This window comes from Acomys minous (assembly GCF_964271855.1).
Source record: "Acomys minous genome assembly, chromosome: 11".
Lineage (NCBI taxonomy): Eukaryota > Metazoa > Chordata > Mammalia > Rodentia > Muridae > Acomys > Acomys minous.
In genome coordinates this window covers 37,349,940-37,375,142 of record NC_140492.1, presented here as the reverse complement: position 1 = coordinate 37,375,142, position 25,203 = coordinate 37,349,940, and the positions used below count along the sequence as shown (strand labels likewise).

The 25,203-nt window shown below is 43.8% G+C and overlaps 2 protein-coding genes and 1 long non-coding RNA gene across 5 annotated transcripts in view; 1 reads left to right on the top strand and 2 right to left on the bottom strand.

Annotated features, from left to right (window-relative positions):
- Positions 1–108: 108 nt before the first annotated feature.
- NIT2 (nitrilase family member 2) lies at positions 109–14,724 on the bottom strand. 2 transcript variants are annotated; one of them, XM_084801272.1, is made up of 11 exons: positions 14,626–14,724; positions 13,401–13,519; positions 11,303–11,423; positions 10,317–10,405; positions 8,374–8,467; positions 7,840–7,914; positions 6,754–6,832; positions 4,858–4,956; positions 2,158–2,213; positions 1,700–1,828; positions 109–220 (listed from the first exon to the last, which is right to left on the bottom strand). In XM_084801272.1, the coding sequence occupies exons 1-10, from the start codon at positions 14,630–14,632 to the stop codon at positions 1,737–1,739; spliced, it is 831 nt and encodes a 276-aa protein (XP_084657398.1). In that variant the 5' UTR covers positions 14,633–14,724; the 3' UTR covers positions 109–220; positions 1,700–1,736. The 2 variants fall into 2 exon arrangements, with proteins under 2 accessions (XP_084657398.1, XP_084657397.1); XM_084801271.1 differs by lacking the exon at positions 109–220 and having other exon boundaries at positions 1,369–1,828.
- Positions 14,725–14,761: 37 nt separating this feature from the next.
- On the top strand, positions 14,762–19,840 carry LOC311608684. The gene is made up of 3 exons (XR_014783079.1): positions 14,762–14,934; positions 18,679–18,815; positions 19,672–19,840. It is a non-coding gene; the product is annotated as an uncharacterized lncRNA (long non-coding RNA).
- Positions 16,986–25,203, bottom strand: part of TBC1D23 (TBC1 domain family member 23) — a 59,906-nt gene continuing 51,688 nt past the window's right edge. For both annotated transcript variants that reach the window (XM_084801242.1, XM_084801243.1), the window contains 3 exons: positions 21,196–21,331; positions 19,928–20,122; positions 16,986–18,628 (listed from right to left, as the gene is read on the bottom strand). In XM_084801242.1, the coding sequence (XP_084657368.1) occupies positions 18,547–18,628; positions 19,928–20,122; positions 21,196–21,331 (413 nt within the window). In that variant the 3' untranslated portion in view covers positions 16,986–18,546. The remainder of the gene's footprint in view (positions 18,629–19,927; positions 20,123–21,195; positions 21,332–25,203) is intronic.

Sequence of the window (25,203 nt, the reverse complement as noted above, 5' to 3'; positions counted from 1 at the left end):
CAATCACTTGATGATAAATAACACCACGAAAATAAAGGCAAAAGGTACCAAGTGATATTTCACCAGAGATAAACATGAAATGATGTTAAGTATCAGTGAGTAGAGAAATGGGTTCTAAAATTTGTTTTTTTATTATTGCAAGACATACATGTGGAGGGCAGCTTTCCAGGATTGGTTTCTTCCATCGTAGGTCCCAAAGATTGAACTCAGGTGATCAGGCCTGCAAAGCAAATGCTTTTACCCACTGAGCCAATTTGCCCAAGAAATATTACGTTTACAGTGAAGAAGTCGGTCATGGCACTGTGCCTATAAACCCAGCACTTGAGACCTCAGGGCCAGTGTGGGCTACATAGCAAGGCACTGTCTCCAAAAAGTAAAAACAGTGTAAGTTTAACCATACTGAATGTTGGGGGTTGGGGATAGGGAACAGGTGACAACTAGAACTCAGCCAATTGTTGGCAGCAATGTAACCACTTCAGAAAACAACAATCTGATGGTCAAATCGAATCGTGAGCCCACCACTCCTACAGACATGAAGAACTTCTGTTTCTAACTGCTTCGTTTGAAAGCCAGAGAGAACTCAGATATTCATCAACAAGTAATACATCAGTGATGCACAGGTAAGAAACTGTGCCAAGAAAAGTACTTTAGAAAACTCAAGGCACTCCATGGTGATAAAAGCTTACCAGTGATTAACAGCTACAGAGTTTACAAGATTATAGGGAGGGGCTGAAGAGATGGCCCAGCAGTTAAGAGTGCTTGCTCCTCTGGGAGAGAACTGAGTTCAATCCCTGTCACCCACAGTCGAACACCTCTAACTCCAGCCTCAGAGCACCTGCAAATACCACCCCTCCCAACAATAATATATATCTTAAAAAGCTTATAGGGAGACTTCCAGTGTTAGTACATATATCCACTATCTTGATTGGTATTTCATAGTTGTATATGTGTACCAGGTTTTACCAAATCATAATTCTGGGGTTGTTTTGTTTTTTCACTTGATTTTGTTACTCTTATGTAAGTAACCACAATAATAGACTATCTACACACACATATATAACATATGTATGTATGCACACATACTTTTTTTGACTTAACATATGGTAAGTAGCTATTATGTATTGGGCCAGTGGTGTGTTAGAGTAGCAGTGTACAAGTCACAGGACCCAGCTGCACATCATCTATTCCTGTTTACAGGCGGCATTTTAAACTTCATTGTTTTCTTTTTTTGTGGATTTTTTGTTTCCTTTTTTCTTTTCCTTGTTAGTTTTGATTGTCATTTTTGTGGACTTTTTGTTTTCGAAAGAGAAAGAGAACATAAACTTAGGTGAGTAGGGAGGAATTAAGGAAGGGGGAAACATCGAAATACACGAAAACAGTTTTTACTAATTTTTGAAAGTGTCATTCATGTTGATGGGAACCACAACAAGCCCACCACTAGCTATACATGCAGACAAAAATCCTTAGATGCTTCAGTTTTTAATTGTGCAAAAGGATCTTGAGACAGAAGTGCCTAAGAACCACCAGACTAAGTGCTTTATCAGAGGAGCTAGAACACTGACTCCAAGCATGCTCTACAAGGGTAATTCAATAGGGGGCTTGTGACCCAGGTCAGTGGCAGAATTAATGTGTAAGTGCCTGGGTTCACTTTCAGCACTGTCCCGAAAGAAGGCTTAGGAGAGTTGATCGATCATCTTACACAGTAACATCCTGCTTGTGATGTGTTAGAAACAACTTCAGGGCTTCTTCGCCTCCACTGCATAGAGGTCTGCTCTCTTCTGATTTAAAATGGGGATTTGCTGCCGAACTTCAGCCAGCTTCTTCAGGTCTGCAAAAACAAGCACACACAGGATTAGTAATTTGCAGCTCCTTACCAACCAATGAGATTTCTTTCCCAAACTAAAGGTGACTGAAGTCTCAGTAAATGATTCAGGAACATTTGCCCAGTCTGGATGCTGTTGACCTGGTGTTGGTCCCATGGTTAATTCCCACCAAAGAAAGCCCAGTGTGAACTCCAGAGTTCATCCTTAGAAGCAGATCCAGAATAGCAACCAGGAGAGCAGAGCAGAAAGGAACCCTTCCAAGGGACCAGCAACAGAGTGTGGCCTCAGAGCAGTGGGGACACCAGAAACCTGACCACAGCAGGGCAGATCTTACCTATGTCTGAGTACAGGATCATTTCTTCACTGCCAGCTTTGGCGAGGACCTGCCCCCTGAAGGAGATTCGGAGAATGAATTGAAATTCATTGACATCTGCTGATAGTCAACTTCTCTACATTTTCCTCTTTGTGTAACAGGCAAAAAAAAAAAAAAGATTTTAAGATCAAAGACCAAAAAAAGTATAAAGTCTGGTTCCATCATTTATGTAAGAATTTGTGAAAAAGAAAAGAACAAAAGAATTTATGGCACAGCATGTAGAAATAAGAGCTCTGTGGAGCTTGGTGAGCAAAGTATGAAATATGTTCAATAAACTGCACAGTGCTAGAACATGAAAGCTAGTCCACGATTATAAGCATCTGGGAACAGAGCTGCCAATAGCCAACAGGAAGCCAATACTACTTTCTCTTTGAAGGTAGGTCTCCATCTGTTTTCGTGCCTTCCCAACTGCAACCACACCTGAGGGTAGTGTGGCTGGGCCTGTGCACCGAGGGACTCAGGTCTACTAGAGCCTCTGCCTATGTGGCTGAGATCCATGGCTCCCTATGCTAATAAGTTTGGAGGAAAAGATTTTTAGCCCAGAGTCTGAAAAAAGTGGTATAGGTCTATATGCTGTCAGGAGCAACAGCAAAGGCTAATGTGGGAAACTATATTTCCAGTACCCAGCCTTTTGGCCCAAGGCAGGGGCTGAGAAGCACACCTAGAGAAATGATTCATTTCCAGATAATGCATCAAAGCAAACCACCTAGCACAGTAACCAGTTGTACTTACCAGATAGCTACAGACTCTTGGCAAGGATGAGATACCAATACATTTCGCCTATTAAATCCTTTTCTAATTCCCACCCATCTGCCCTGCCAAGTTCAGTTTCCTCTAATGTAAGGCACCAGGCACCCCAAAACCCTTCAGAAGTAAAATGTAAGAGCACGGGGTACACACACTCGGAGACAAACAGCCACTCTAGCTAGCAATCAGAACTGTCTGTAGTCTGTCACCATCTAGGCAGGAACAAGGACAGAGGCCAGGCTAACCCCTCTAGTTGTCCAGTGTGCGTCACAAACCCTGACGTGTGAACTGCTGAGCATCAGTAGGCACGTCCTGAGAGGCTCTGTACCGCACACGCACTGGCGGAGAGCCCCCCCCCCCAACCCCCGGGATCCTTAGTGATCACTTAAACTTTAAGCTTCTTTTGGTTTGGTGACTATTCTGTTCATTCTGAAATTACACAAATGGTGTTTTGTACATGAGTGTGTGTACACAGACAGAAGCAAACTTTTGAAGTCCACAAAGTTGTAAGAACGTGCCTGTGTCTGAGTTGAGAGCCTATGTGTGAACATGTACTGTAAAATTACACCTGCAGTTGCCACCCACATGGTTTGTCCATGGAAAAACAACTGACTACGACTGGACCCATGTGTTGTGTTTACTCAGAAGTAAAATGCTTTCCCTTTTCATAGGGACAGCCAGATTCTTTTAGCCCAGTGGTACTCAACCTCCCTAATACTGTGACGCTTTAAGACAATTCCTCATGTTGTGGTACCCCCATCCATAAATATTATTTTTGTTGCTACTGCATAACTAACTTTGCTACTGTTACGAATCGTAATGTGGATATCTGCTATGTGACTCCTGTGAAAGGGTGGTGACCCACAGGTGGAGAACCGCTGCTTTATCTCTAATCATTCAGTGGGGAGGTTAAGGATGTTCTTGCCTTAACTTCTCATTCCTGCTGTAGACTCAGTCACTCAGCCTAAACTTTAGCCAAAAGCTACCTTAGAATTATAAAAGGAACTTTTATTCTCCCGATTCAATTGTCTTGGGATTATTGCTTCTGTACAATCTAACCAAGGCCTGGAATATTTTCAGCCCCTGAGACTTACTGCTTAAGAAGCTCACCCTTTCTTGTTCTTTCTGAGCTCTGGCTGGCTGATTCAACTCAACTGTTCTGGCTCAACCTCCTTTCCCAGCTGAGTTGGTCAATCTGGCTTTTCTCTTGGCCCCTGAATTGCTCTGCTTAGCCTCGAACTAAGCATTCTGCTCTAATCTCTTGGCTCCTTCTCATACTCTGGCTCATTTGGTCTTCACCTGAGTCTAGCTGAGTCTTTGCAACCTGTCTATTACTGTCCCAGTAAAAACTGCCGCCTCTCCCTCTGTACTGCCCCTTAGGTAGCTTCCCTTTCCTCTCTCTTCTCTTGAGAGTTGGGAATATCCTATTCTGTCAAATCTTTCTCTGATTTGTCACTTTTTCAGCCACTCAATTAGACATCACTTTCAAACATGGGTGCTTCTTTCTACAAACTGCCTTTACCTTCATTTGGGATTAAAGGCATGTATCCCCCACATGTGGACCAGCTGGATCACACAGATTTAGAGGGTCTTTGGAGGTAATCTCTTGCCAGAGCAACCATGTTCTGATTTAGAATTCCTCTACAAAGAATTCTGGGAGCTTTTACTAAGCTAACTGCCCGCCTGTTGCTGGTGCCTTGTTGATTTTGTATGACTGCCAAGACAGTGACTTAGACAAACAGGGCAAAGGCCAAGGACTCAACCTGGCCGGTAGGATGGTTTCTTTCTCACATGATTGCAAATGGAAGCTTCCCTTAGGCCTGCCAGGATATGCGGGTACAGGTGGGTAGGAGACGCAGGGAGATGATCATGTGTCATATTTCAACTTCCAGCTGAGCTTAGCCTAAGACATACCACGGATCCACAACAGTGCTGTGTCCCCAGGCCACATAGGAGGCTTTGTCATCCCGGGCAGGAGAGGCTGTAGCCACGTACACCTGATTATCAACAGCCCTGTAGTTGAGAGACAGAAAGCAAAAATCTTGCACACTGCTGTTTTCATCCTAGAGCATGTTTTTATCCATGTATATATAGTTCTTTCAAAACAAACTGTGAAAGCACAGAGAAAGGCTTCTGGACATTGCAATGAGCAAAGGTTTTGGGGAATAAGACACCAAAAGAAAAACAAGCCAGGCCATGGTGGCACACGACTTTAATCCCAGCACTTGGGTGGCAGAAGCAGATGGATCTCTGTGAGTTTGAGGCCAGCCTGATCTAGAGTGAGTTCCAGAACAGACAGAGGTACACAGAGAAACCCTGTCTCTGAAAAGGAGAGAGCGGCAGACAGACAGAAAAGAAACACAAAATAGGCACATGGGATTACAGTGAAACTAAGAAGCTCCTGTACAGCAAATGAAGGTACCAAGAAAACCTTCAGAATGGTAGGGAAAAAAGAAAAAAAAAAACAGCTTTAAGGTGGCAATAGCTGGATATGGTGACACATGCCTTTAATCCAAGTACTCAGGGAGGCAGAGGCAGATCCCTATGTATTCAAGGCTAGCCTGGTCTACAAAGGGAGTTCAGGACAGCCAAAATGACACAGAGAAAACCTATCTCGAAATAGATGAAAAAGACGATAGATAAAGTACGTCTGTAATCCCACCAATCAGGAGGCTGAAGCAAGAGGAATCAAAGTTCAAAGTCAGCCTGGGCTACTCAGTCAAGGAAGAGCAATAGCACTAAAGAAGTCAAGCAAATGGTACAATTCTCCAAAGGTTCTGTTGAAGGCTGGTTCTCGGCCCACAGCACTCCTGGGAAGGGAGTTTGCCCAACCTTTGTAGGTAGTGAGGCACAGAGAGAAGAAATTAGGCTCTTAGGGGTGCCCTCCATGAAGAACATGAAGACCCTGGCCCCTCCTCTTTCTCTTCTGCCTGGGGTGAGAAAGCCTGCAATGCTCTCCAGTCAGGTGTGAAATGAAGCCTCTGAAAGAACAGTGGAAATAAACTTTCCATCCTTCTAAGTACTTTATCAAGGGCATTTTGTTGCAATGATAGGCAGCTGGCAAACACATGGCCAGCATATGTATTTTTTAAATGCCCAATGGCACTAATCATCGGGCAACTCAAAACCATGATGACCAACCACAAAACCACCTCGCTCTAGTTCAAATGGCCATTATCAAGAAGTCTAAGGGTAACTTGTTAGTCCCCATGAGGGTGTAGAGAAAAGCCTGGTGCATACTATTAGTGGAGCTGTAAAGTAGTACAGCCATTGTAGAAAGCAGTGAAGTTGCCTCCAAAAGTTAGAAACAGAAAGTGTAGTCCAGAAATCCTACTCAAATATACATCTAAAGGAAATGAAACAGCACAGGAAAAAGTCACCTGACCCTCAGCATCGCTGGTCTATCACAAGAGCCCAGAAACACAAACATCCTGCGTCTGTACTTACGCACAACAGAATGGCACTCAGCCACTGCAGAAAAGGATGGAACTGGAAGTCACTATGCTTGGTGAAATAGTCCAGGCACAAGAAAAAGAAGGAAGAAGGAAGGGGAGAGAAAGAAGAGCCATATGTATAATCTAAAAATGAAAGAAAAAAAAAACCGATCTCCTAAGCCAGACATGGTGATGGGGCACACACCTTTAACCCTAGCATCTCTTGAGGCCACTGCTCTGGCATTGGAGACAGTACACAGCAGGGCTCTCTATGCAGTCATCCTTTCTAAGTGCATCTGGGTACCAGGCCAGGCTGGGGCAGGGCAGAGTTCCATTTAAGACCGATCATCACTGAGACACTTGATTCCTAGCTTACCGGGCTCGCTGAAGCAACTCCCAGTGGGCTGGTCCAGTGGTCAGATTGAAAGCTCCTGGATAGACCAAGAGCTGGCAGCCTTCAGGAGGGAACAACAAAGTACAGCGGTGAACACTCAGTGACCTATGCCCCTCCCTCCCTCTATGCCTTATCCAAGTTTAACCAAACTTAAACTTTTCCACACACAAAGAGGTCAGCCTAGTAAGACATAGACTGACTGTGAATTAGACTTTTAGAGATACACACCCATGAAACACTGCCATAAGAAAAAGGAGATCGATGTCAGAACTTGTACCTTCACTTTCAAAAAAGCTGTTATCAAAATGTCGCTCAGCACCAGACGGTCAGCACCACATAGTGAAGAAGCATGTGATGTGACTTTTCAAACAATTGGGGGCAGTACGGCTTCAGACACTGTTAAGTCCAGAATGCATGGACTTCATCTGCTAGTCAGCTGTCAGATCGTCCGCCACTTCACTTAGTTAAATGGCAGTGGCTTTAGTTGCTCAGTAAGGACGCTGTCAGGCGGTGAGTAACACCAGAAGTTCTTTCCATAATTGTCTGTCATAGCAGTTCTCTGAGAGAACTAGAACCCTCTTCAGAGAGGTAAAATGACTGGTCAGTGTACTGTGCCAACTTAGGGAGAGTTAGAACCAGCATTCAGATCTCCTGACTTGGCTCATTCTCTTTTACAGACAGTAAGTCTCCTTGTCTAGACCAAAATACTACAGACTATATATGCGAGTATTGAAATTGATGAGAGTACAGACCACTGCTCCATGTAACTCCAAATACAGTGATGCTAGGGACTCAAAAGGTAGAGGGGATATTCCAGAACAAAGTTTCTGCCTTAGCTACATAGTCTGTGGGGTCACGTCTCCGACTAGCCTTATCATCCCTGCACGACAGGAGTCTGGTTAGTATGATGCTGTGGAACAGCTGGACATGAAGGCATTAACACTCTATCCCTGAAGCTGTACAGATTTTTTGATCGTCTTTGTGTTAAGGTCTCTCTTCATGCCACAGAGACCTTCCCATACTCAAACCTCCAAGCAGCTCAGGAACCCATCGGTGGCACTGTCTCACCTCTTTGTGCATAGACTTGTGCAAGCTCCGCAAAGCGCATATCGTAGCAGATGCCCAGGCCCACTTTGCAGTAAGCTGTTTCCAAACAGAAAAACACACAAATGAGAAGTAGGAGGGTAAAGTTTCTCTGATCACAAAACACTGGCTGGAAGAATTAACACAAGACTCCTATATACAGACAATTTGTAAGTTCAATCCTACTGGGACATGGTTCAAAGATGTCATTCACAATCTCAAGACAGCTATGAGAGGTTCATTCTGAGTAATGCGCATTATCTAAGAAGGTCAACTGTGGCCCCACAGCAACACTCTGGATGCAATGGCCAGGAGGCTGTAACCCAATGGAAGAACAACATGTCAAAACCCTAGGTTTCAATTCTGCCCAAACTTTCTAGATCTCTGACTGCTTATTTTCCTCAATTCTGAACTTTTAGTAAAGACATATGAAAAAGTTGGAGATAGACATAAAGTGGAAAATACCTTCTTCTTTTTTAAGGGATTACTGTTTAAGAGGCAAACTTATCTGGTACGTACGAGTATCAAATGTGGAGAAACTATCACCAGGACTCAATGTTTTAGATTCTTGAAATGTAATTTTCCCAGGAACATCAATGTCAAACAGATGGACCTGCATCACAAATAATTGATTTGGTTACCTCTTTTCCCACAGGCCTCACAGCAGTAGCAGCGGATAGCCCCCAAGGTCAAATAGGAAAATCCTCTAAGACTGACAGAACAGACAGCATCCCCAGTTTGCCTATATTGCACCTACAGCTGACGGACTTCCAGCCCGTTATCTTATTGCTCTGTGCGGGATCTCAGACATGGTATTAAATAATAATAGGTGCCTTTATCTTGTTTTCAGTCTCTGAAGGAACAGACCCAGCATTTTACCTATCCTCAGGGAAATGATGAGGGTTTTATAACCCTCTCTACAGGTGTGCAAAATGCGTGGGCTCATTGTGGATGCTGCTTTTACTCACTATAGATGCTAAGGAAGATTTCTCACAACGGAATCAAACTGACAAAACTGGCAAAAGAAGAAAAGACACTTGGGAGGTAGAGACAGGCATATCTGTATGAATTTGAGGCCAGCCTGGTCTAGAAGGATAGCCAGGGCTACAGAGAGAGATTCTGTATCATTCCCTACCCCACCCCTATCCCCCAGAACCAAAAACACAGCAAGAGCAAAGAAAATGAAAAGAAAGTAGAGCATTTAAACCAGGTAAGCTGTCATGGTGGCACACACCTGTACTCCTAGCATTAAGGATACTTGGAGAGGAGGATTGCCACAAGTTCAAAGTCAGCCTAGGCTACACCGAAAGACCTTGTCTCAAAACAAAACAAACACAAAATCCGGGTAAAATTTTGCAAAACAAAGTCAGCAATGCATATATAGTAATGTATCTCTTCCAAATAAGAATATTTTTCTTTCTCCCCCCCCCCCCCGCCCCTTTTCGAGATAGTGTTTCTTTTTGTAGCCCTGGATGTCCTGGAACTCACTCTGTAGACCAGGCTGGCCTCTAACTCAGAGATCCACCTGCCTCAGCCTCCCAAGTGCTGGGATTAAAGGTATGCATCACCACTACCCAGCTAAAATGAGATTTTTTTTTTCAAGGAAAGCAAATGTGACTTGATATCAGAAAAATCAACCAATGTAACTTATCACATTCATAAAGGAAAAAAGCCATATGATCTCAAGGCTATATACTGAGCCTTAGTTATTTATGTGGCAATGGCTGTGACTAAACCCAGGCCTTACTCACGCTATGAAAGCACTCCACCACTGAGTTTTATCTCCAGCCTATCTCTGGTAAACTTCTACAACATGGTTTTAAAACGAAGCAGCAAGATTTTTCTATGAAGGGAACTCTTCATCTACTAGTTGCATTAAGCAATACTAAAACAAACATATTTAGGGGTAGATTAAGGAATGTCTTCCTGCTGAGACTGGAAACAAGACAAGGACACCTTTTCTTTTCTTTTTGTTTGTTTTGAGACAGGTTTCTCCATGTAGCCATGGCTGGACCTCACTCTCTAGCCCAGGCTGGCCTCAAACTCAGCACTCCTGAGTGCCGGGATTAAAGCCCATGCATGAATCAGTAGATCTCTGAGTTTGAGGCCAGCCTGGTCTACAGAACAATTTCCAGGAGAGCCAGGGCTACACAGAGAAACCCTGTCTCGAAAAAGAAAAAGAAAAGTGTGAGCTAGCACTGCCCAGGTAAGGAAAACAATTATTTAATGATGTGCCTGAGCTCCTTCATGGAACAATGAGAAAAAGGAGCGGAGGGTGTAAACAGACGAAAGGTGAAGCTGTCATTCTCAGACTGTATAACTGCACTCAAAATTAAATTAGATTTAATGAGCAAGTTCAACAAGGTTGCTACATACAAAACCAGTAGATTACATGAGTTATATTTCTATATCCTTGCAAGAAACAGAAAATGAAAGATAAGATCTGCACATCCCATACTTACCTTTCTGTGCTTTACCAGTAAATTTCCGTCAGGCCCAAACACAGCACAGGTATTATACAGTTTCCCCGCATCCTCTTCAGGGATGGAGCCTTCCATTGGAAGAAATACACAGTCACACAAAATAATAGAAAGGAACAGGCCACTAACTTTGTGATACTAGGTAAAGGCCTGATAAATAGTCATTTGGGTCAAATAATAAAGTTTTTTCTAAGCATTCTTTTCCCCCCTTAAATGTATCTTTCAATGATTAAGCGCCAAATTATTGATGCGTTATAACTAGTCCAGATGTCATAGAAAGGTTTAAAATATAACCAAACTGCCCCTGAAGTTCAGCCATGATATTGAGCAATAGTTAATACGTAACATTAGAGCAAAATCAGGAACTTGTTGCTCAAATTCATCAGGTTGTACACCAAAACTGAGTTCCACAGGCCCGGGATGACAACGTTAAGACACAAACAAGCCATCCTCAAGTTCAGAACCAATTGCACATATGCTCCATGCATGGCCACTGCCTATCCATTTCCAGTCCTCAGTTACCGTAACAGCCACGGTACAGGATACTCCTGTTCGTTATATTTATGAGTGAACCCTAGAGGTTCATTGTCCTTTTGTTCTAAGTCAGCACACAGAACACGGGGAAGATTTCTCTTGCCACATTCTATCTAGCCCTTTATCCATTGCTTTTATAGGGAAAGTCATCAGTATCCGTTTGACATGTTTGTTTCTATAGTATTTACTAGGCCTTCAGGTACGTAACTCTATGTGAAAGTATACAGCAATCTAAAGGGGCAAATATGTTCAGAAATGCTGAGCTTGCATTCTACACTTAGTATATCTTAAAGTGTACCCCCAAATTGACCTTGAATGTACAATCCTCCTGCCTAGGCTGTATGCCACCACCCCTGGAAAGCTCATTCTTTTCAAGGGCTGAAGTTTAAAAGTAACAGTCATGCTTAGATGTCACAGCACCTGGAAGAGATTACCTCCAATGAGGTATACACTGCTCTCCTTGGCTACCTCAGAAAGCTTCTGTGTGGACTCTCCAGGAATCTTCTCTGCATATTCAGGAAAGTAGTTTGTTCCATATGGAGAATTAAAGCATTCCTAGAATGACGTCAGAGGAGAAGCCAAGGGGAGAAAGCGGGAAAACCATTTAAAGTTCTGCAGAAAGCAGAAACATGCTACTTGCAATCCCAGTCCTGCCTGCGAGGGTAAACCACCACTAGGAAGAGGCGGGGACTAAGGAACATGCAACCGAAGGCAGGCGGCAACTCTCCGACGCAGAGAGAGAGGAGACTCATCATCCTTGGTGACCCTAGCAGAAGGCTAGACCTGGAGCCGTGGAGCGACCAGTTCTTAGACATCCAGGGCCACCGCAAATCAGGCTTACTCTGTGGTTATGAATCCTGAGATGAATTCTGGAGCTCAGGATTATACTAATTAGGTTAAGCAATAAAACGTATGCATAGATAGTTCTGAAAGCCACAGAAGTTAGTGTTTTGTTAACTGTAAACAGTCTCTAATTCCATTCTGACACTATATGATCCTATGATGTCTTTTGTGGAAAGGAAATATGGGTGAGGATGAAAAAAAGAGCGATGGGGCACAGACACCAAAAACGACAATAACACTAACACACACATACATACAATGCACATCTGCCTTCAACAGTCCTTTGACATGTCAGAAAACAATGGTAAAAATTTACTGGATTTCTATTCAAGTCCACTCACTTTGCATTCCATGATAGTGTCCACATACCAGGCACCATGCTAAAAATGACCAGCATGTACAGGATGATGTCAAGGGTGAGTGAACTAAGTAAGCACACACAAAGCTCAAGCACTTTCCCTCCTAGACTTCACTTCATCTCAGGGATGTAAGCTAACAAGAGACCACAGTTAGGTACCAGGTACAGATGCATGCTGTAACTGATGCACAGCCAACCCCAGGGCTTGCTCTACACAGTGAGTGCCAGGCCTGGCGTGGTTACACAGTGAGACCCCGTCCAAAAACGGGAGACTGGGTTGTGCTGGGGAGATGTCTCAGTCACTAAAGCACCGGCCACAAAAGTATGAGGACATGAGTTGGATCCCCAGCACCTACATAAAAAAAGCCAAGCATGAGGAGATCCCAGCACTAGGGATGGGGTGAGGGGTGGATCCCTGAGGCTTGCTGGCTAGCCGAACTAACCTAAGGCCCAAATCCCAGTGGGAGACCTTGTCTTTAAAAGAAAAACAGAGCAAGACAGTGATGGCACAAACATTCATATTCCAACAATAGAGAGGCAGAGGCAGGCCAATCTCTAAGCTCAAGGCCAGCCTGGTCTACAGAGAGGGCTACACAGAGAAACCTCTGTCTTGAAAAAACAACAACCAAAGTGGACTGTTACCGTGGAATGACATCCAAGAGTGACCTCTGGCCTCTCAGAGTGCGCGTGTGTACATATACACACACACACACAATTAGCAATAAGATTGTTTCCCTTTGTTAAAGATCCTTGCTCATCCAGGAACTCTGAGGCTGTACTTACCACCAAGTATGATGGTGGTAACCTTCAACTTCAACCAACCTTCAACTAAAACCTCAAAACAATTTTTCCAAAACTGTCAAACAGTGCTAAAACAACATGGTCTGACCTAAAACATAACAACAAAAAGCTTTAACTATGTAAGGGATAAAGTAAGCATACAAGCCCTGAGTGTGTTATCTTTTTTTTTTCCCCCCGAGACAGGGTTTCTCGGGACTGCCCAGGACTCACTTTGTAGGCCAGGTTGGCCAACTCACAGCACTGAGCGCAGGGATTAAAGGCGAACGGCTCCTGAGAGTGTTATCTTTAAGTTAAGTCACCTGAATGGATTTTATATTCAGGGTAGGTGATCTTGTTAAAAACCTGTCACCATGTGTTGACATCTTATAACAAAGCTCCCTGCTAGTCTCTGTGACAGAAGAGACAAACACAAAACAATACTAGGGCTCCAAAGGACATTGCTGGAGGGGAGCACAGGAGGACCACCGCCAGCAAGCGCTACCGAGGCGGGTCCACAGCTCCTAGAAAGGGCGGGCTGCCCCCATACTTACCGGCAGAGAAATGACTTTGGCACCTTGCTTTGCTGCCTCCCGGACTAGGCTACAAGCCCTGGTAATGTTATCTGACTTAACGGAAGAAACGTGAAGCTGGACGAGGGCCAGGCGGAAGGCTGAGGGCAGAGACAGAAGGAAACAGTCGTCAGATGTGCCCACTAACTTCAGCCAGAACCAGGATTCTCTAAAACGGTACCTGGCGGCGTTCAGACATGGATTGACGGACAATCACCAACGCTGACAAAACCTGGCTCCGAGGAAGGCCAAAACTAACCTTAAAAGTATAAAAACTACGATCGCTCATTCCCTGGGTTATCCTAAATTTGAAAGAAAAATTACATTGCGTCCCCGAATGCCTCTTACTCAACAGCGATAGAATCTAGATTAAGAACAAAAGAAGCCGCCATCTGGCATTATTTTGAAGTTAACATACCTTGAGCTGTCACCAGAGCATCACAAAAACTCACTAAGGGCTCCCCTAAACCTAAGAAGTTGGGCTGCCTCTGCTTCAGAGGGAGGGGGAGGATAAAACTTACTGATGGTTTTGTTTCTAGGTTCCACTTTCCCACAAGCCCACCCATAGGGATAAGGTCCCGACCCAGGTTTGGGGCTGGTGGAAAGCGCCCCCTGCAGGCTGACGCAGGGAAACCCCTCCATTAGGACCGGAGCGCAAGGGCTGGTTGCTTGCTTCTTCACCTTCTCAGGCAAGGTAAATGACTTTGAAGATCCCTGCCCCCCTCCCCTAAGAACCTTTATAAACTGACAATGAAGCTGAACAAATGGGTGGAGGGGCACGCAAAACATCGCAAGTGAAGGACCCGATATGGGAACAACATTTACGTGAATACGCCAGGTCACTCCACCTGTAAACTTTTACGGACCTGGCAGCTTGCTGTGGGAAAGCCGCACCAAGGCACTGGACGAAATGGCACAACAATCAGGCTAACGTCTGGGACCGTGGAGTGAGGTGAGATTAACCACCGTCGGCGTCCCCACCACCCAACCCACAGCTCTGGGACCCGCAGGCCGATCAGCTCCTACAGCGCAGGACGCCTGGCGCGGAGGCCTGTGCTCGTGTTAGCCTAGGCTTCCCGGAGCCGCGGACGCCGGCGACAGGAGCCACCGGCATGGTTGACCGGGGGACGCAAGGGTCCAGACGGCTCATCTGCACCGCCGCGCCGCTCCCGCCGAGAGCTCGAAGACGAGGCCGCCGGCCACTTACTAGCCATGGCTGTTCCACGAAGCACCAAACGCCACGGGGAACCCAGCCGTCAATCCCTTCCGTGGAGCGCGGAGGGCGGGGCTGAGCCGCGCGCGCAGAAGGGGCGTGGTCAAAAGCTGGGCCGAGGGGTGGGGCCTCGATGAGTTTTGGGAATTACTTGGTTTTTGTTGTACCTTGTTTTGTGCTGATGAGAAAGCCTCTGGGTTTGTGCATGTTCGTACTTGTCTGCCACTGAGTTCCATCCTTGCCTCGGCTTCCTACTAAAAATGGCTCACCCTTGGCACTTTTGGAGACACCAAGAAGGAAGAGGTAATTGCAAATTCTATACAAAAGGCCTTCAAAAGCAAGATGAAAGAGGAGCAGCTTGTTTTGGTGGTGTGCCATGAATGGTTAAAGAGTGGGATCTCTGGGGTAGAAAGGCGCTTCGTGTTGCATAAAGGACTTAAAATTTCAGGTTGGATCACAGCAGTGGCCAGGGTAATGCTACATGGTGACTGGCCTGTACTTGCTCCTAACGGGGTCGGGGAACAAGATGGGTCGAATTGGTGCTAAGCAGTATTCTAAGATTTGACGTTTGTGCTATTTAATTTGTTGGGGGGTTGTTTGTTTGTTTGTTTTTGATGGTCTTTCCTGGTTTTCAGAAAGTCTCAAGTAGCCCAGACTGTACTTTAAAAAAAAAAAAATTATTTATTTATTTATTATGTATACAGCACTTTTCCTGCAGGCCAGAAGAGGGCATCAGATCTCACCACGGATGGTTGTGAGCCACCATGTGGTTGCTGGGAACTGAACTCAGGACCTTTGGAAGAGCAGCCAGCAGAAGCTGCTTTTAACCTCTGAGCCATCTCTCCAGCCCCCAGACCGTACTTTAACTTACTGTGTAGCTGAGGCCTTCCTTGACTCTTAAACGTCCTGTCCCCAATCCTGAATACAGGGATTGAGTCATGGACCAACACACCCAGCTACATTGCTTTCTAACACTTTAGTTTTGTTGCTTTTTTGTTTTTTGAGGCAAGGTTTTCTCTGTGTAGTCTTGGCTGTCCTGGATTCACTTTGTACTCCAGGTTGGCCACAAACTCAGAGATCCACCTGCCTCTGCCTCCCTGAGTGCTGGGATTACAGGTGTGTGCCAACTGCTTTCTAATTTTTGTAGTGGTTGCAGGCCAAAGTACATATCTTGTCACATTTTCAGAGCCTGGAAACAAGGGCATTGTAGACCTGGAACAAGGCAGAAACAGAAAGCCTGGGTACCAGACCCTCCCCCAACTTAAAAAAAAAATAGCCAAAAAGTATCCAATCCAGTGGGAGTTAAACTTTTTACAAACTCTGGGGTATGACATTACTATAGAAAAAGAAGAAACAGCCATGAACAGCAGTTTAAAAGGCCAAAGAACAGGCTGGAGAGATGACTCAGTGGTTAAGTGTTAGGGACGATAGGCCATATATGGTCAATGTTCAGCCATCTTGTCAGAGCCTGCACCTTTAAGTCTCTGTTTTTCCTAGAGCTTGCCTTTCACCAGAAACTAGCTGACCCTGTTGTGGGTCAGCAGTTAAAGACAGATAAGAGATGGAGCAACCCTGTTACGGTTTAGCAGTTAGACTAGACAAAGAGGGAGCCAGATACCCTGTGTGGCAGGACATCATGACCCTGCCTGGAATTCCCTGTGTTTTGAGAAAAGCCTGCAGCTGGGTTGCTATAGCAACATGCTTCCCTGCCTTCTGAATTATAAAAGCTGCTGTCTGACTAGTAAAGTTTGAGAGTTTGATCAATCAGACTTGCTCACCTTCTTTGTGTCTTGCATTCTCAACAGGTGACCTCCCTCCCAAGTTTTAGTTGAACCCCGTAGGTCGGGGCAGTTAAGGTCGCTTGCTGCCCTTCCAGGGGACCTGGGTTTGGTTCCCAGCACCCACATCATGTTTCCAAGGAATCACAGAATCATCTCTTAATACATCACCTCTTCCAAGAATCTAGGGACACTGGGGCAGAGGGGTGAAGAATGTATGAGCTAAAGGAAGATGTGCGGGAGTGTGTTGCAGCAATGGCATAACATCTTGCATTAGAAACTGCACTGGCCTGGTAGCCATGGCAACTACTACAGAGAACGCCAGGTCTATGGTGATGGGTCTACTGACCCACTCTAGTAAAAATAGGATGGAAAGGTCACAGGACCCTCATCTCCTGAGCTCAAGTGACCCTCCTCCCTCAGTCTCTTTCAACAGCTGGGGCTATGACCACCCCAGCACCCAGAAAGTGTCGTTAGTCTTAAGCTACCCAAGTACATAGGAATATAACACAAAATGTTTAGTTTCCAGATAAAATGCTAATAAAAGAAAGAAAATAGCATCATTGAGAACAGAAGTTTTGAGCAAACTTGTATCAGTTTATTTACAATTGTAATTTATAAACAGTAACACAAACATCTTTATATTAATATATGAAAAAAAGTCCCATAGCTGAGATGGTTGAAAAATGAGACTTCAGGACATTTTAGAGAGGGATTCAAGAAAATGGAAAAAATGAAAGACAACAGTTTGGGGGAAGAGTTATAAATACCAAGTACTGCACAAGGTACAATTTCATGCAAATGTCTTCAACCACTCAAATAAATTGTTATTTAGATCTCAGAATAAAGTTCTTTTAATTATGTTATCATTTATTCACTTGATTTCCATTAACCAAATTAAAACAACTGGCTACTAATGGGGTAAATCTAGATATTTCTATCAACCAAACCCCTAGAGAAAATCTATTACATTTTATGACATGGCAGGTTATATTTCCTATTTTTCAAACAGATTTTATGAAAATCATCCCATGGTCCAAAAGATGTTCTGGATCTCCCATCACATGTGACAAATATGGGCCACAGAAATTAATCTGAGCAAGCTGCAAAGCAAATCAGACAGCTTCAAGGTTTTCTTGTTTGTTTGTTTTCAGAGTAAAAGAATAAAAATAATTGCAACTACTGAAATTTTACTGAGAAGACAAAACCAAAAGAACATTTTTAGAAAGTGATAGAGAAACAAGGAAATTTCTATGGCTCGCTGATTATCTGTCTTTTTAAAAACTGGACATTAGCGTGGTCATGACCACCTCAAGGAGGGCATTCAGTGTGTTTAAGACATTTTGAAATCTCCTAGACCAAATGACCCATTTGTCAAGAGACCAATGACATTTTTACAGATACAATTCTGTCCCCCAACTGCTAATTTTAGCCTTAACATGCCTACTTACTTCTAATGCTGTTAACTGTTCCTTAGCAACCACTGTGATGAGGCTTACCACCTCTGAGGCAATTGAGTCTGCAGAGAGTCACCTCCTGGGGTGAAGACGGGGTGAGCTGCTGCTTCAGTCTCCATGGGCCGGGTTTTGAGTTGGCTAGGATCTCCACCCATTCCCTTAAATGGACTTCCTTTTTTTTCTTTTTTTTAAAGAACAGAAACAGTGAGCTAACTATTAATCTATACTTTTATTTTCAGACATTGCTCATTGTAGTAAAACTCAATGTGGCAATGAATTCTCTTCAACTAATTCTATCTCTAAATTTCAGTGAAGACATTGCAAATATGTATGTGCACAGTTGTTTTAAAATCTGAAAGTGATGCATGTCCCATAAAACAGCTCTTCAAAACAGAACTGCATTCTGTGCCCTTGATCAACAGGGCTCATGGCCAGTTACTTCAAAGTCATTTAATAACTGACCTTTATAATAAATCATCTTATAAAACCAAAGATGCAAAAGAAATTTTTAAAAAAAGTGTACCCATCCCAAGATTTATTACAATAATTTGCATTTAGACCCTCTACTCAGGCACCCCCATGAGCAAATGAAAGGTCTCTCTGGTTAGTATTGAGTCAGGAAATATATTTTCATGTTTCTCTTGGTTGCCTTAATTTCACTTAAATAACTGTCTTTTACATTAACTTTCCAAAGCATCCAACACTTTCATGATCTGCTGTTTTATGGCTCTGGTGGCATCTCCTGCATTTGGAATCAGGTACCTACGAGGGAAAAGACATACATACATATTAATACAGCATGTCCCCTTCAGAGGTCTGCTGAAATGTCACCACTGAGGAGCAACTTTCCTTGACCCATGAAGGAGCAGAGATGTGTTCCTGTGTACTCCATAAACTTACCTCAACAGACAATCGAAGTGGTACTTGGGACTTTTCATATATTGCACAGGTGAGATTCTCTGAACTATTAATAATTATGTATAATGTCAAAATAAAACACAAGTACGCCACTGTACTTGCTGTGTAGTACAGATATAATTTAATCTACTCCAGTTATAAACCGATGGCATCCAATACCAAAGACAATGACAACTCTATTACTTTCTAAGTTTGACCTTTAGCAAAACATTAAGTTGTCGAAAACAGATCTCAACCATCTTCAGCTTAAGAAGTTTCAATAATGGAAAATAAAATACTGGGGCCGGAGAGATGGCTCATCAGATAAGATCACTGTCTGCTTTTCCAGAGGTCCTGAGTTCAATTCCCAACAACCACTTGGTGGCTCACAACCATCTATAATGAAATTTAATGCCCTCTTCTGTCATGCAGGTGTATATGCAAACAGAGTACTCATATACATAAATAAATAAATAAAATCTAAAGAAAAAAATACTAACAACATTTTTTTCTCTTATTTTGGTTTTTCAAGACAGGGTTTCTCTGTACAGCCTTGGCTATCCTGGACTCACTTTGTAGACCAGGCTGGCCTCGAGCTCACAGAGACCCACCTCCCTGTGACGGCCCAGCTGGCTGTCCTGCAGGTGGAGGTAAGCACCTGGGAGCCAGCAGACATGGGCTCTGGGCGCTGAGAACTGAGCTCTAGGCCTCATTACAGAGCAGAGTCTCTAGACTGTTGCAGGGTTTCTTTTGGCTTCGTTTTTGTATTACACTTACTTATTGGCGCTGGGTGGGGGGGAGGGTGGGGATGGGGTGTGCTCATATCATGGGGTGTTAACAGGAGGGCAGGTTTTTTAGGTTTGGCAACAAGCACCTTTATCGGCTGAGTCACCTCGCCTCATCCTTAGATTATTCATAACGACTGCGGTGGGGACTCCGCCACAGCATAACTGAAATCATGCAGCAGTGTGGAAGCAGTGAACAGAGCATAGAAAGAAGATTACAAAGGACACTGTGAGGAGAGCGGAGCACCTCAGTGTCAACACCCACTCACCAAACCCAAGGAACCTGTGCTTAATAAGGTACATTAATTCAGATAATATATATATATATATATATATATATATATATATATATATATATATATATATATATAAAACTTACCTTTCAACAGCCAAGATTTCTATCCCGGAAGCACTGCTGTTTCCATATTTGAAGGTAATTAGCTCAGGATGTTTTTTTTTGGACGTAATTTTAACTACAGAATTTAGTGCTTGTCGAGACTGGATGTAAGCCAGTCCTTTCCTTGAAAGAATCTCCCTTAGGCAGTACATATGTGTCGCAGTAACCAAAAGATGACTTGAAAGAAAAGAAAGTTTAGAAGAATACAAATCAGATATGTTAGTATAACAGCACCAATTATTACAAAATATGAGTTATCTATGAATATACTCTATAAACAAGATGTGTATGTTTTCATTTAATTGTGTGCAAAATTGTTTTAATAGAAAATACCACAATTATTTAAGAGTAAAGGTATGTTTTATAATAAGAAGTCCAGTGCAATATGTAAATAATTTTTAGCTTTAATGGACTATTCTGCCATTCTCAAATTTTTTAACAGGATTATCTATATCCAAAACTATTCTCTGTCTATACACTATTGCCTAATAACGAAGGCCACTAGGCAATTGTTCGGTTCCTTATATATTTTATAATATTCTGCCACTAAATCCTGAAAGCAAAATGGGCATAGATTAAAAATAAATAATAAATAAAACAGAAGACCTCAAAACTCTTATAACTTAGCTCACTTTTAACATAACAAAAAGGCAAATTATTGCACCTGCCTAGAACGTGAAACATTTTGCAAGATAACTGTCCTAGACTCATGAGGAGAGCAGGTGAGCAGGAGAAAAGGGAAAGTCTTACCATACACTGCGTGAGAAAAAGCAGTAGCAGACGATGTAATATGGACCCGGAAGAGAAACGGGCTGCCAAAGTTAACTTGTGGGCACTGACTACTCAGGGGATGGTCTACACATTGGGCAGCATTAGTTTCATAACGGTCGATGAAGTGACGGCACTGCAGTTACGTCAGAAGCGCTCTTAGTCTAGGGATAAGTGCTGGAGCATTTAGGGTGGAGTAGCTATCGCCCGAGCTGCTTCTGAATGGCCTGAGTGTACGTCACGCTTATGGGGACAGTGAAGAGCTGCCAACAGCAGGCACGTGCAGGACACGGGTTCCTGGGTGTGCAGTGCACTAGTCTGTGTTCTGTCTCAATTTTCAAAGGACAAATTGCTTAAGAACTTTAAAAACTGACACTTAACACAATTTGACAGTGGGGAATTATGTCTTTTTGCACTTGAATGTAAGTCCCTGACAATAACTTTTACGCTAACTTCGCCCAATTCGACATCTTCAGAAGTACCTGGGAAACATGTGGCCACTCTCCTTTACTTCTTTACAGGGAAAGTGGTGCTTGATGTCTGGCTTGTTGATCCAGGTCTGGATGTTGACGACTTCTTTCCTATCATCGTCTGACATGGAAGAGCTGTCAATTTCATCTGGAAAGGAAGGAGCGCGTTAAAGAGGCGCCACCAGCAACCCAGACACATTTCTCAGCAACCTGAAATATTCCACTGTGGCCCTGAACATATGAGATGAGCGGGAGAATCAAAGCAAAGCAATTCTATTCCTACTGGCTTTATTACAGAGCTGTTATGAAACAGCACTTTTACAGGACGGAAGTGAAGTCAAAGTAAGTCCTGGGAGTATATTTTGAGAATGTGGCTAACGACAGCCCAACTATGGCCCGAGCTGTCATCAGCAATAAGCATCTCTCCTGAGGGCAGTGCCCTCCTTCACCAGTGTCTGGCTTTTAAATAGAAAATAACACTAATTTCAGTATTCATTACATCAGAAAAATATTTTTTGTAGAAAAAAGCACTCTAATTCTGTTTTTCTAATTTAAGAAAAAGAAATTACAGTGCCTAGGGTTAATGTTCCTCGCTTTGTTTTTATGTGTGTGTACCTCTGTGTGCACATGTGTGTGTGCACATGTGTGTGTGCGTGCACACGTGTGCATGCATGTGCCTGTGGAGGCCAGAGGATAACCTCTGCCATCATTCCTCAGAAGCTATATTTTTACATTTTTTAATATTTACACTCATGTATTTTTTATTGTTGGAATTTTTATTTACATGTGTGCATGTGTGTGCCAGTCTACACCATGTGTGGGACAGGAGAGAACACTGAATTACTGAGGTTGTAGTTAGAAGCATTTGTGTGCCACCTACCATGGGGTGCTGGGACACAAACTCAGGTCCTCTAGAAAAGTGGCAAGTGTTCTGAACTGCTGAGCCATCACTCCGGCACTATTTATTTTTCACATGTGGGTGCGTGTGCACACATGAGTGTGTGCGTGTGTGTGGGTGTGAGGTATAGACGCAGGGATTCTCTTGTAAGAATTGGATCTACAGTGACCCCCTACTCTGCTCTACCCAATGGACAGGACATTCTCCACAGTTGTGACATGAACTCTGGTGCCCCATATTTGACCACTTCCCCATTGTGGGAAGGCCTGGTGGCACTCAGAGAAAGGATAAGCAGGCTACCAAGATGAGACTTGATAGGCTGTGACCATATAGTGGGGGAGGAGGTCCTTTTCTGTCACAGACCTAGGGGAGGGCAATAGCGTGAAAGAGGGAGGAAGGGAGGAACGGGAGGAGACAAGTAAGGGGATAACAATTTAGATGTAATCTGAATAAATTAATAAAAAAAAGAATTGGATCTAACTTTCCATTATGGACACCTGAACTCAAGTTACCATGCTTTGCAGCACGCTCCTGCTGAACCTGCTGAAACATCTGGCCTTCCTGCTTTCCTTCCTGCATCCCCCTGCCCAACCATCCCTGGAGCTCAGTAAGCAGACTAGGCTGACTGGACAGTGGACAGAGTCCAGGGATGCACTTGTCTCTGTATCCTCATTGCTGGGATGACTAGTGCGGGCATCTCTGCTGACTAGTTTTATGATAATTTAACATAGAGTAAATTCTGAAAGAGAAGGCCCCATTAGATTGGCCTGAGCATGCCTGTGGTGAGTTTTATTACTGATTGGTGTGGGGGGCCAGATCACTGTATGTGGCTGCATCCCTGGGCTGGTGCTTCTTGGTGCTCTAAGAACGCAGGCTGAGGAAGCCAGAAGGAGCAAGCCAAGAAGCAGCACCTCTCCATGGCTCCTGCTTCAGTTCCCGCCCTCGGAGATGAAGTGGGACCTGAGAGCTGTGGGACAGAATAAACCCTTTCCTCGCCAAGTTGCTTTGGTCATGGTGTTTTATCACAGCAACTGAAAACTTAAGTTTGGCAAGCATTGCTTGTTGTTTGTTTGTTGAGACAGGGTTTCTCTGTGTAGCCGTGGCTGCTCAGGGACTCACGTTCTAGACCAGGCTGGCCTGGAACTAAGAGATCTCGGCCTCTGCCACTGGGATTAAAGGCGTGCACTGCCACCACCCAGCAGAGTTAGGCAGCAGAGGAGACTGAATTCGGGTTCAAGCTTTTACACACTGGGCTATCTTTCCAGCCCCTTTCAATAACAGTTCAAATGTATATACAATGCTACGGAAAAGGTCACATGTTAACACTCCATCCAGCATATCCCTTTCATGACATGAGAAGGGGACATTCTGTGACTTCCTGTGTCTTTTCTGTAATCAATAAGCTCATGCTAACCATGCAGGAGCAGCTCGCACTCCTATGAGGGAGGCAGCAGAACTGCATTCGCCCGTGGCTGCTACCCGTCTCCCAACACTGTGGCATCCATGCAGACTGACGCACATAGTTCCAGTTCCCTCCTCTGGGGACGGGCCACTCTCCATATTATAAATATGTGTGAGGGCAGGGAAGCGTTACATAGACCGCAGTCTACTCGTGTACTGCCTGTCCTTTTGCTCATGGAGGAAGATAAAATTCTCAGAAAAAACAAAGAAACCCATAGCCACAGGAAGATGGCAACACAGAGGGGAAAAGAAACAACTGGAAAGATCATAGTGGCTTCAATGCAAGTTTTTTCTAGCGGTCAATTTTGTAATATTTATTGACATCAAATATGCTTCTCTTTAGCAATCTTCCTGCTAAGAGCTAACTCTCTAGATATATTTTCAAAGTCCATCTTGACATGTATAATAAGGGAGCCACTCAAAACTGACAAAAATCAGAAGACCACCAGAGCTGAGTCCTAAGACTAGGCAAATAGGTGATTATCCACGATGGAAAGAGGACGAGCAGGGCTGGAGAGGCGGCTCAGTGGTTAAGAGCACCCAGCACCCACACGGCGGCTCACAACTGTCTGTGACTCCTGTTCCAGGGGATCTGACGCCCCCACATAGGCATACATGGAGGCAGAACACCAATGTACATAAAATAAAAATAAATTGTTTTTTTAGAAAAAAGAAAGAGTAAACAGATATATGGGGCATTACTAAGTGGAAAGGGCAATGACATTTAGGAGTCTTTCGTCAGATATGTTAACATAACTTTTCTAACTCAATATACATATTAACTATGATTACTAATTGCATAATTTAGGCTGTGGAATTATAAATAAAAATAATAAATTCATTTTGGGGGGGAATCATGTGCATGTGATTGTTTTAGGGTTTTATTTTTATTTTTTAAATTTTATTAATTTATTCATACTACATCTCAATAGTTATCCCATCCCTTGTATCCTCCCATTCCTCCCTCCCATTTTCCCCTTATTCCCCTCCTCTATGACTGTGACTGAGAGAGACCTCTTCCCCCTGTATATGCTCATAGGGTATCAAGTCTCTTCTTGGTAACCTGCTGTCCTTCCTCTGAGTGCCACCAGGTCTCCCCATCCAGGTGACGTGGTCAAATATGAGGCACCAGAGTTCGTGTGAAAGTCATATCCCACTCTCCACTCAACTGTGGAGAATGTCCTGTCCATTGGCTAGATCTGGGTAGGGGTTTGAAGTTTACTGCCTGTATTGTCCTTGGCTGGTGCCTTAGTTTGAGCAGGACCCCTGGGCCCAGATCTGCCTATCATAATGTTCTATTTATAGGTTTCTAGGACCCTCTGGCTCCTTCTATAAATTCATTTTTTTAAACATAGACATTCCTAGGTAAAGTAAATCTCCGAGGTACCATAGTGCCATCTGGTGGCCTTTAAGGATCTCTGCGCCTTTGTCCAGGCCCACAACTCAGGCAGCAAGCAGGTAAATGTTCAAAGGGATTTAAATACAAAGGGGGCTTAAATACAACTGCTTCAAACTGCTGTTAGTCAAGATCTAAGCAAAATTTCTGCTTAGATTTCTAGTAGGCACAAATCAAGAATTCTAGAACCAAAGCATTTACTAGAAACCATGTCGGGGGGAGGGGGCGGTGACACTTTCACAGGGGTGGTCACCTAAGACCTTTG

Bases quoted from the DNA above. Each gene is read 5' to 3' on its own strand.
- NIT2 (XM_084801272.1), bottom strand. The intron at 7,915-8,373 runs GTACGTACCAGA...GTTTGGAAACAG, and splicing joins TTTCTCCACATTTGATACTC to CTTACTGCAAAGTGGGCCTG. The intron at 6,833-7,839 runs GTGAGACAGTGC...TCCCTCCTGAAG, and splicing joins ACAAGTCTATGCACAAAGAG to GCTGCCAGCTCTTGGTCTAT.